This window comes from Tachysurus vachellii, chromosome 26 (assembly GCF_030014155.1).
Source record: "Tachysurus vachellii isolate PV-2020 chromosome 26, HZAU_Pvac_v1, whole genome shotgun sequence".
NCBI lineage: Eukaryota > Metazoa > Chordata > Actinopteri > Siluriformes > Bagridae > Tachysurus > Tachysurus vachellii.
In genome coordinates this window covers 1,567,197-1,577,196 of record NC_083485.1, presented here as the reverse complement: position 1 = coordinate 1,577,196, position 10,000 = coordinate 1,567,197, and the positions used below count along the sequence as shown (strand labels likewise).

General features: G+C 40.8%; 2 protein-coding genes across 2 annotated transcripts in view; both read right to left on the bottom strand.

The window, feature by feature from the left end:
• Positions 1-1,625, bottom strand: part of ppp1r14aa (protein phosphatase 1, regulatory (inhibitor) subunit 14Aa) — a 6,165-nt gene extending 4,540 nt beyond the window's left edge. Inside the window, exon 1 of the mRNA XM_060862999.1 lies at positions 1,367-1,625. Within this exon, the coding sequence (XP_060718982.1) occupies positions 1,367-1,552 (186 nt within the window). The 5' untranslated portion in view covers positions 1,553-1,625. The remainder of the gene's footprint in view (positions 1-1,366) is intronic.
• A 1,654-nt stretch (positions 1,626-3,279) lies between these two features.
• Positions 3,280-9,702, bottom strand: dlb (deltaB). Its single transcript, XM_060862998.1, has 7 exons — positions 9,449-9,702; positions 9,016-9,255; positions 8,044-8,110; positions 7,344-7,601; positions 6,283-6,644; positions 4,703-4,919; positions 3,280-4,536 (listed from the first exon to the last, which is right to left on the bottom strand). Exons 1-7 carry the CDS (start codon positions 9,503-9,505, stop codon positions 3,851-3,853), a joined length of 1,887 nt encoding a protein of 628 aa, XP_060718981.1. The 5' UTR covers positions 9,506-9,702; the 3' UTR covers positions 3,280-3,850.
• Between the last annotated feature and the right edge of the window lie 298 nt (positions 9,703-10,000).

Sequence of the window (10,000 nt, the reverse complement as noted above, 5' to 3'; positions counted from 1 at the left end):
ACAGAAATGCATCATCTACCCCTATTACATTTAAGCAGCCATGATTTAGCAGCATGTTAAAGCTTCTGTGCTGCAAAATGTTGTTAGCATTGAATAAGTGGCTAGAAAGAAGTCTCACAGTCGAAGAATTCCATGAATCAAGAATTCCATGAAAAATGTATTCGCTAACATTGCCTAGCTAGCTAGAATAATGCTTCACAAAATGACCACGACGGTATAGAACGATCTAGTCAAGCTAACGAGTTAATTAGCTATCTGAAACAATAGTAACGCTAACTCTCCTTATGTAGGACTTATAATGTTTGAGTAGCTGTGTAGCTGGGTGACATTTTAACTCCTAGCTTCTGACAGAACAAATAAATCTATAAAATTCTGGATAAATATCCAGCCTTCTTCCATGTTGCTGTAAAACTAAATAAGCTAACATTTGCTAGATAGCTGGCTAAAAACCATCCACAGCTTTAGTTATGCGACGTCTTGCTGTCTAGCGGAGATAAGAACACTAAACTAGCACTTTTGAAGTGTTTATTTGCCGTCTTGTGTTTTACTGGTTAGCACCTGTGCAGCCTAAAAACTTTCTTTTTATCTTCGTTTGTCGCTCAAGTATTTGCCCTTTAGCCTTTAAAGCTGTTTAGGAATTACTGATGAGACAAATCTTGGGTAATGTCCATGTGCTGGTGTGTGAGATCTCCGCAGGTCACATGGTCTGGATATTGACCACCAGTTTATTTTTTTCGATGTCCAGACATGACAAAGAAGCAAATTCCAAAGATAAGCAAGTTTGTAGCCTCTTTATTGTAGCCTCCGGCTATGACACTGTTACACACACTGTCAGTAAACATCACTGCCAGAATCACGACCACCTCTTTCAGTCACCACGTTACTCCAAATTAAATCTCTTTTCATCAAGTGCACTTAAGAAGGAGTTTGTGGAGTTTTTACATTTGCTAAAACAGTTTGTGGTTGCTAGTGGCTAAAGAAAAAGGTGACAAAATATCTCAATCATGGTATCTTTAAGTTCAGATCAGAAAATATTATCAGATGCTGTAATGTGTAACATGTTCTGATTGGTTAAATCGAGACCACAGCGCTGATTGGTCAGAAGCTGTTGATTCATTTTCTTTAACAGCACCCCTGACAGTATCGTGCCCTCATATCGTTTCCATAGTAACAGCTACATAGTTAAAACGGGTCTCTGACACAACCGCATGAGATAAACACTCTTCTACCGTCCGGGATCTGACATTTTGCTTATTAACGCAGGAGTAAAACCACTAAAATCCGTGTTTAAAAAGTTTTTTTCACTGTTGTTTTGTTTGTAAACTTCTACTCTACACGTGAGGGCCGTTGTGGCGCGCGCACTCACCGCCCCGGTGTACAGCTCCTCCAGCGAGCGCTCGATCCACTTCTCGGCGTTCCAGCGCCTCTGCAGCTCCGCGCGGTTGTATTTCACCGTCACGCGCGCCTGCCGTTTCTGCAGGTTCAAGCCGTGTTCGCGCGCGGGTCCCAGTGCTCGCGGATGAAGGCGGTGGTCCTGCTGCTCCTCGGCCATGGTGCGCGCGTGAAAGACGGAGAACGTACGATCGGTGGAATGAAGGAACGGGCGCGCGCGCGCTGACGTGTGTGTGTGTGGGGGGGGGGGTGCGTGTGCGCGCGTGTCTCATGGACTCGCAGAGATCCACACTATCCATAACTTTCAGTTTACTTTCACAGCACATTTCTAAATCGTTCCCTCTTTTCCAGTGCGTACACTCATTCAAGGTCTGCTACCATACGCCTTCACGATTAATTAGACTAATTAGAGGCTAAATCATGGAAGAATGTACATATTTTTTTTACTTATCAACACTGACATTTGTTAAACTCCCAAATGAACTGTTTCACTGGCTTTTACTGTTTGCACTGGACTTTTAAACCTAACTATAAGGCATCAGTTAGACGCACAAGTTCCTACACATGACCATTTTTAATGGCCAAAAGTATTTGCTCCCCCTCCCATCACATCCACGTGTACATGTTGAACATCCCATTGCATATTTATTTGCATTTTGTTGTTATATAATAATCTGCAAAGTAAAATACTATTGTGCAATTGAAACGTTGTGCTAACAGTTTGGGGAAAATAACTACATATATCTATATATAACGTTCACCATTTAGTGTAACTACAGTAACTACTAACTTAACGTAGAAACAAACCGAACGCATTAATACGTTTTGATGATCGGTTACAGTCGAAAATCTATTTTAATTTAGTTCAATAAATAAATCTGTTACAATGTTCCACTAGGTGGCGCTGACCCCCTGCTAATTGGTGTTTTGGTGGCGGCTGTGAAAAATCGTCTAATTTCTTATTTAAAACATTATCTTTTAATAAAACTCTTTTCAAATATATTTTGTCTAATTTAGTTTGTGTAAATCACTGAAATAAAACCATATATTTATCACTTTGACACGTAATTCCCCAAATCCGGATTCTGATAGGTTTCCTGGTAAATTAACAACCAATCACTTGACCTTCTGCAAATAAATTACATAAATAATGAGGGGGTTATATTACTCATTTTATTACCTTCAAACAAAGAGACATACAAAATAAATTAACATAAAATATTTTTTTACAAGAACAATGATTGAAATTAAAAGTACAAAAATGCAAAAACAGAAAAAAAAATAAAGCAGGCAATAACTCAGGTTTAAAGTCATGGAAGGTGAAAGAGCAACAGAAATAAACAATTTGAGTCAGAAACATCACATTGAAAAAGCTCAGAAAGTTTTACTTTTAAAAATGACAGGTTCCCGTTTACACATAGGAACAAAAAGAGCTCGCTGCTACATAGCAATACAACGCTGGGCTAACAATATCCCCATTTTGGTTTAGCAAAAATATTTATAAATATATTTCTGACTTTGTAACAATGAAAGTACAGATCTAATACACTCCGTTATGCAGATCACACAAGTACAATCATCCGTACAGGATGTGAGGAAGATCTGAGAGAACTTTATCCAATATTTGGGACTTTGCTACAATCGAACGTCGGCGGAAATGCAGACTTAGAACTTTCCCAGTTCGAGATTAAGCGAGTTTATATATACAAACACATATAATAACAGCAGGAATATACAATTAGCTGTATAACCTGAACCAGAAGTACAAAAGAATTCAGATATCTAGCTAACACCGATATCTCATTGTTTACATGAATATCAATATAACAAAAAAAAAAAAAAAAAAAAAAAAAAAAAAAAAAAAAAAAAAGAGGTAAATGGTTTAAAGGACATTCAGCATAATGTGGAAATTCAGAATTAAATGGAGGAAAGACGTTCGACTCATTCTGACAAAAAAAAAAAAAAAAGAGAAAGAAAGAAAGCCTGACATGAGGTTTCTAGAAGCCAGTCAGGATTTGGCCCAACATACCAATAAAGTCCTGTTTTTTCTTTCCTCCCTTTCCTACAGCTATTTTGTGAGGTATTCATAAAAAATAATTTGTACATTTGCTTCTTTATATTCTGTGAATTTTCTTTAATTCATGGAGTCACATACTGTTCATGTTGAATTCTGAAGCAATCACCCTTAATACCAAATCTAACACTTTAAAGTAAGTTATAAATCCTTGTTTTTTTTTTTGTTTGTTTGTTTTTTGTTTGTTTTTGGAGCCTAAACTCCAAAAGGTCCGATATCACTTTCTGTGTCACAATTTTAATGAGTTCTCTCATTCGGTATAAAACGAAATATGGAAAAGAAGTGCTTACATAGCGTTCGTTCTTTACTCGGTTTGTGCGTTAGTGGAGTTTAAAACCTGTTTCCTGAACCTATGCCTGTGTGTGTTATATATGTGTGTGAATGTTATCTCATCCCTGGCCCTCCGGCACTCCACAGGAAGTCCATCCCAGCAGGAAGTGTGTGCCCGGGAGCCAGTGAGCTGCTGAGCCTGGCCTCGTTGTTGCTTGGCTTCACTTGACTGACAGCTCTTGACAGGAATTCGCGTTCATATGGGTAGTGCTGGCGGTCGAGATTGTTGACGGTCTCAAGGTCATTGAAGACAGAGTCGCAGAGTTGTTGTCTGCGCAGACGCTGCCTCCTACGCCTCAAGAACACCACAGCCACGCACACACCCAGGCAAGCTGCCAGCACGCCCAGCACGCACAGCGCTGCCACCGTGGAAGGGGAGGAGCCTCGGGAGCTGCGTGACGCTGCCCGCTCCAGACCTGCCCTATCCAGCACGGGGAACTCGCAGCCGGGACCCATGAATCCAGGCACACACTGGCACACTGGGCCTGAGAAGTGTGTGTAGCAGGTACCACCATTCAGGCAAGCGTGTGAGAGGCAGGCATCAGCACGCACGCTGCAGTTCTTTCCAGTGAATCCGAGTGTGCACGAGCACATGTAGTCATTTACACCGTCTACGCACGTGCCGGAGTTCTGACACGGAGAACGCGCACAGTCGTCCACATTAATGGCGCAGCGCGGCCCGGCGAATCCCAGACGACATCGACACAGCACCCCTGAGCCCACATCCACACACTCACCACCTACACAGAGAACATGTTACACACTTCAACTACTTAAGCGGATTTAAAAACATCCTCCACTGCAATTCATTATGGAATTATATATTATATATATTTGTTTATGGTGTTTTCGTGGAGGAGGACGAAATCTCATGGAAACTCCTAATGTAAATACTGTAACACACACCGTTAGCGCAGGGTTTGTGGCTGCAGCGGTCCAGTTTCTTCTCACAGTTGGAGCCAGTGTAGGCTGGGGGGCAGCGGCAGACGTAGCCTCCAGTGAAACGTTCCTCACACGTTCCTCCGTTAAAGCACGGATCGTCAGCACACGTCATTGCTATGATCTCACAGTTTTTCCCATAGAAGCCCTGAGGGCACGTGCACGAGTAATCGTTCTCTAGATCCTATACCGTGTGAGAGAGAGAGAGAGAGAGAGAGAGAATTAAATACCATCTATGGGATGTATCTATGGACAGTAAAGATGTGTTTGGGTGTTAGTGTGTTAAGGTGTTAGTGTAAATCTTAGATAGTATTAAACTCACATTGCAGAGGTCTCCAGTCTTGCAGGGCTTATGGTGTGTTAGTATGTTAGTGTTAAGGTTAATGTGTGTTAAGCGTGTTAAATTAACAGTATATTAGAGTCAGTTTTATTTTAGAAGTTAAAATGTGTTAGAGTGTTAAGGTTAAAGTGTTGGAGCAGTGATGTTAACATTAGAGTTTATTAGAGTGTTAAGGTTAGAGCATGTTAAGGAGTATAATGTTAAAGTCAGGTTGTGGTAGAATGTGTTAGTGTTAAGATTAGAGTGCATTAGAGTGTGTTAGAGAAGTAATGTTAAGGTGAGGGAGTGAGTGTGTTAGATCCTTAGTGTTAAGGTGGTAGTGTTAAGGTTTAGTTGTATTGATGTGTTATTGTTTGGTTAGGCTGTGTTAGAGTGTTAAGTTTAGTGTGTGTGTGTGAAGGCTTTAGCGTTAATGTTAGTATTTATTCGAGTGTTAAGGTTAGAGTATGATACGGTGTTAGATTATGGTGTTGGAATTAGAATGAATGTTAATGTAGGTGTTAGTCTTTGTTAAGAGTTAGTGTCAGACTCCGTTAAATGTTCTTATTAAGGTTATGTTAGCGCGTTAGTGTTAAGGTGAGAGTGTGTGATAGAGCGTTAGTGTTAAGGTGAGAGTGTGTGATAGAGCATTAGTGTTAAGGTGAGAGTGTGTGTTAGAGCGTTAGTGTTAAGGTGAGAGTGTGTGTTAGAGCGTTAGTGTTAAGGTGAGAGTGTGTGATAGAGCATTAGTGTTAAGGTGAGAGCGTTTTGTTTTTATGGGGTTATTGAAGATGTTAAGTTTAGAGTGTGTTTGTAAAAGTGTTAGCGTTAATGTTAAAGCACGATCAGGTTTATGTTTCATTGTTCTTGCAGAGGTCAGTGTTAGTGGTAAGTTTATGTGTAAAGGCTTGTTAAAGTGTTAAGGTTATGGTGTTAGTGTTCAGCCAAAAACAGTTGTGTTCCTGTAAATGTGTTATAGGGACTCATGTTGGTATTTTATGGATTATGCTGTGGGTAACGGTGTTAGCACTTGGTTTAGGGTGTGCTGGAATGAAGATGTGTTGGGTTCTTAACGTTATAGTGTTAGTGTTCTTGTAGTTGGTGATAGTTATCTGTGTTTATGGTGTGTTAAAGTAAAGGTGTATTATGGGGACCCAAGTAAGTGAACGTGTGTAAGGTGGTGTGTTTAGGTGGTGGTGTTAAGGTTAAGCGATGTTAAGTAACTCACATTGCAGCTGCCGCCGTTCTTACAGGGGTTGCAGTCACACTCGTTGATCTCAAGCTCGCAGTCGGTGCCTCCGTATCCCGGCCTGCAGGTGCAGGTGTAGCTGCCTTGCCCAGTGTTGGTGCAGGTGGCTCCGTTAGCACAGGGCCGGTGGTTGGTGCAGTAGTTCAGGTCCTGGTTACAGAAGAGACCTCCCCATCCTTCCTTACACACACACTGCCAGGGCTGCGTGCAGGTGCCATGCAGACAGCCGGGGTGGCGTACACACTCGCTGCAAGACGGGCCCTGCCACCCCAGACGACACTTACACTCACCGGGGGCCTCGCAGTAACCGTGACGATCGCTGCAGTCCGCTGAGCAGATGGCTGTGAGGGGAGGGGAAGGGGAGAGAGGTTACACTCACAGGCCACACCCAGCTAAATGAGAACAAATGAATGGGAGTGTTAAGTGTTCAGGCCAGCAGCTGGTGAGCTCACACACACACACACAACCACACACACTGAATAAGTCCACAGCATGTGTCTGCTCAGTGCTCCTATTGTCCTGATGAACAAAAGAACTGAATGAGATGCTCACACACACACACTCACACACACATGTTAGATGTAGATAAGCTTTAGAGCAGCTCAGATTTCTGCACACACGCGCACACACTCATTAACTCATTCATGTCCAACCAGACTCTCACAAAACCACGCGTCGAGACGCTTCTAGACCAGACGTAGTTGGCCCAAGGGACTGAACAGACATCTGGCCATATGACACATCATATACACTCCCTCTCTTTGTGTTTTCTCTCCCTTTCTCTCCCTCTCTCACACACTCACACTCTTTAATGCAGCTATAAGTTGCTGTCTAGCTGTTTTTTAATCAAACAGTAAAAAGAAAGTTTCGTACAACAGTAAAATGTCGGTCATTTGCTCAGGATCCATCACAGATTAGTGGGTTTTAGTAAATTGTTTTCAAATTGAAGTGTGTTAAATAAGTGTGAACACAATGCTCAAAAAGTGTGTTTGTGCGCGTGTGCATGTGTGAGAGACAGAGAGCAAGAGTGATAGACTCACGATCAGAGCAGTATTCTCCCTGCCAGCCATCCAGACACTGTTTGTTTCCGTTTTCATCACACGTGTAATGGCCAAGTGTATCATCACGTGGCCTGCAGTAATCTGAACACGCGTCTCCGTAGTAGAATTCGTCACAGAACACGTGGTATGAGTAACGGAGCTCACTCTGTTCACCGAAGTGCACGTCCTGGGACCAGTCCTCACCGATAGCTAAACGCCGCCGGGTTGCTAAACGGCTGATCAGGTTGTTCTGGTTCTCTGTACACAGAAAACATACAAATAATTAGCATCACAACACATGATCTAGCAACAAGCTAATATAATCAATAAGCTAATTATCATCTAGTTTCTTGTTACCAAGTAGTAGCATTATAGTAAACAGTCTAAAAACAAACTAACCCTAACCCTAACCCTAACCCTAGTATTATTAATATAACAAACACTTTTGCACAGGAATCACTAATGTGTTTGCAGGTAACAAGTTCCTGTAGTTTAGGTGGCCAAGCTAAATTATTTTAATTTAGATCTCAATTTTATAGACCTGATTCTCTTTGACTAGCTACACGCTAACTCAATACTTTAACCAAGTTGGACACTGATGTGATTTTGCATCTATACTCAACATTATACACACCCTCCTGAATACAAAGAAGATGCAAAGGCATGGTGATGGTTTACTGATGTGTTAGTGGACACGTACCTGTGTGGTCAGCATGCTCTTTGGGTGACTCGGCATTCCAGGCTTCAATAACCAGAGAAAAAGTTCCCTAAAAAAAGAAAGACAGTTAAAATACTGGCTAATGATGTAAATGACGCTGGTATTAAAATCCTGTGGCCAAGACAAAACAGTTACAGAACTAACATGCTGGCACAGAGGACTGAAAAAAACATTTTAAATGAACATAAGGTGTTAATTCAAATGATTCCAATTCTGTAGTAACCATGTAATAGATAAGACTGGTGGTCAACACTAGATCTTTATTTAACACACACACAACAGATGTGTGTTAGAGACTGTAGATGTTAACTTGAATGTGCAGGTGTTAATTCTTTACTCTGAGATTTTAGTTAACTTTTTCTGGAGTTAATTGCACAGTGTAAAAAGCAAACTCAACACTGCAACACTGCTTTGTTCCACATCATGTTGAAGGACATGAATGTCTCAAATAATGATTTTACTCCAATTTTTATTTCATTTTATTGAAATTACAATTAACAGAATTGCATTTATTAGAAAAAATCTCTTTTGAATGTGTGAGAATAAAAAAGAAATTCTAAATGAATCATTAAATATTAAAAAAACAGCCTTAAAGAAGCAAACAAGAATTTCAGTAAATAAATCAAATGAATAAATAAACAATATCCAATTAATAAATGACTTTTCAAAATAAATTAATAAATACTATATATAAATATATATAACAAAATATAAAATTTCGCCAGTTATTCCATAAACACGAATTTGTTAATGAATTCATTCATTAAATCGAAGTTCATGCGACTCCATGATGTAAACTTAGTATTATTATTTTTTCTTAGAAGACTTTGTTTTAAATAGACAATCTTATAAGGCTGTATGACTTCAAAATCATAGCTGTTAGAGAAATCTGAACTATGTGAACACCTTTAAAGCAGCAGTGTGAGACTGGTTCGTGTGTAAAGTTCACTTTACCGGCCACTTGAAGTGGAAGGGCACTCGGATGGCAGCGCTGTTGGAGATGGCACCCGGTTCGGCCCGCATGACTCCGGTCTGTCCGGTGCCGAAGGTGCAGGGCGGCTCAGCGGAGATCACATCCTCCGAGTGCTTGAGACAGATGCGGAAAAAGATGTTGCAGTCTCGAGTTCTCCTGCAGAATCGGCGTGTGGTACTGAAAGAGTGCACCTTCAGCTCAAATAACCCCGAGGAGGCAACCTACAGAGGAAACAGGTCACATAACCCACTGTTACTACAGAATTACTCTGATATCACAACAAACACCTATAATGTGTTCAGGTTAGTTTTATTACTTCTATTTTTTTTCCATACTACACTCAATAATATCTTAAAAACCACATTAAAGCACTAGACGCATTCGCTGAGAGGGTATTATGTCTGTAAAACTGACCAGGGGTAGCAGGAGAGACAGAGCCAGCAGGAGGAAACGCAGATGGAGACGCGCCATACCCAAAACCTTTCCAATTACGCACTGGTGCTCGCATCCGGTAAAACAAAACAAATCGACTATCCAAACAAAAAAAAAAAACAAAATGGATGTTTAATCCAAGACAGCCAGATCAAAATATAGCTCCACAGACACACAACCTAAACCACGGTGAAGTCCTTATACTTATCCAGTACTCTTAATCCTCTTCGCGTCTCTTCTGCGTCTTCATTTAAGAGCCACACGCTGGGGGCGGGCTTTTATACTTCTGGACCCCACCCCTTTGTTATGACGTCACAAGTAGAGTCGGGGCAAAGGTGGCTCTACCATATGGAGGGATGTTAGTGATTGAGTTTGTTTTGTGCCTGGAGGCAGAACTAACATTGATGTATTAAATTAAGGATATATTTTATTTCATGTTTATAATTTAGTTACTTGAATGAATTTACACTCAGTGTATGTACATGTAAAAAAAAGTGCTGTGGAAATACATTTATACAATAAAATTTAATATTC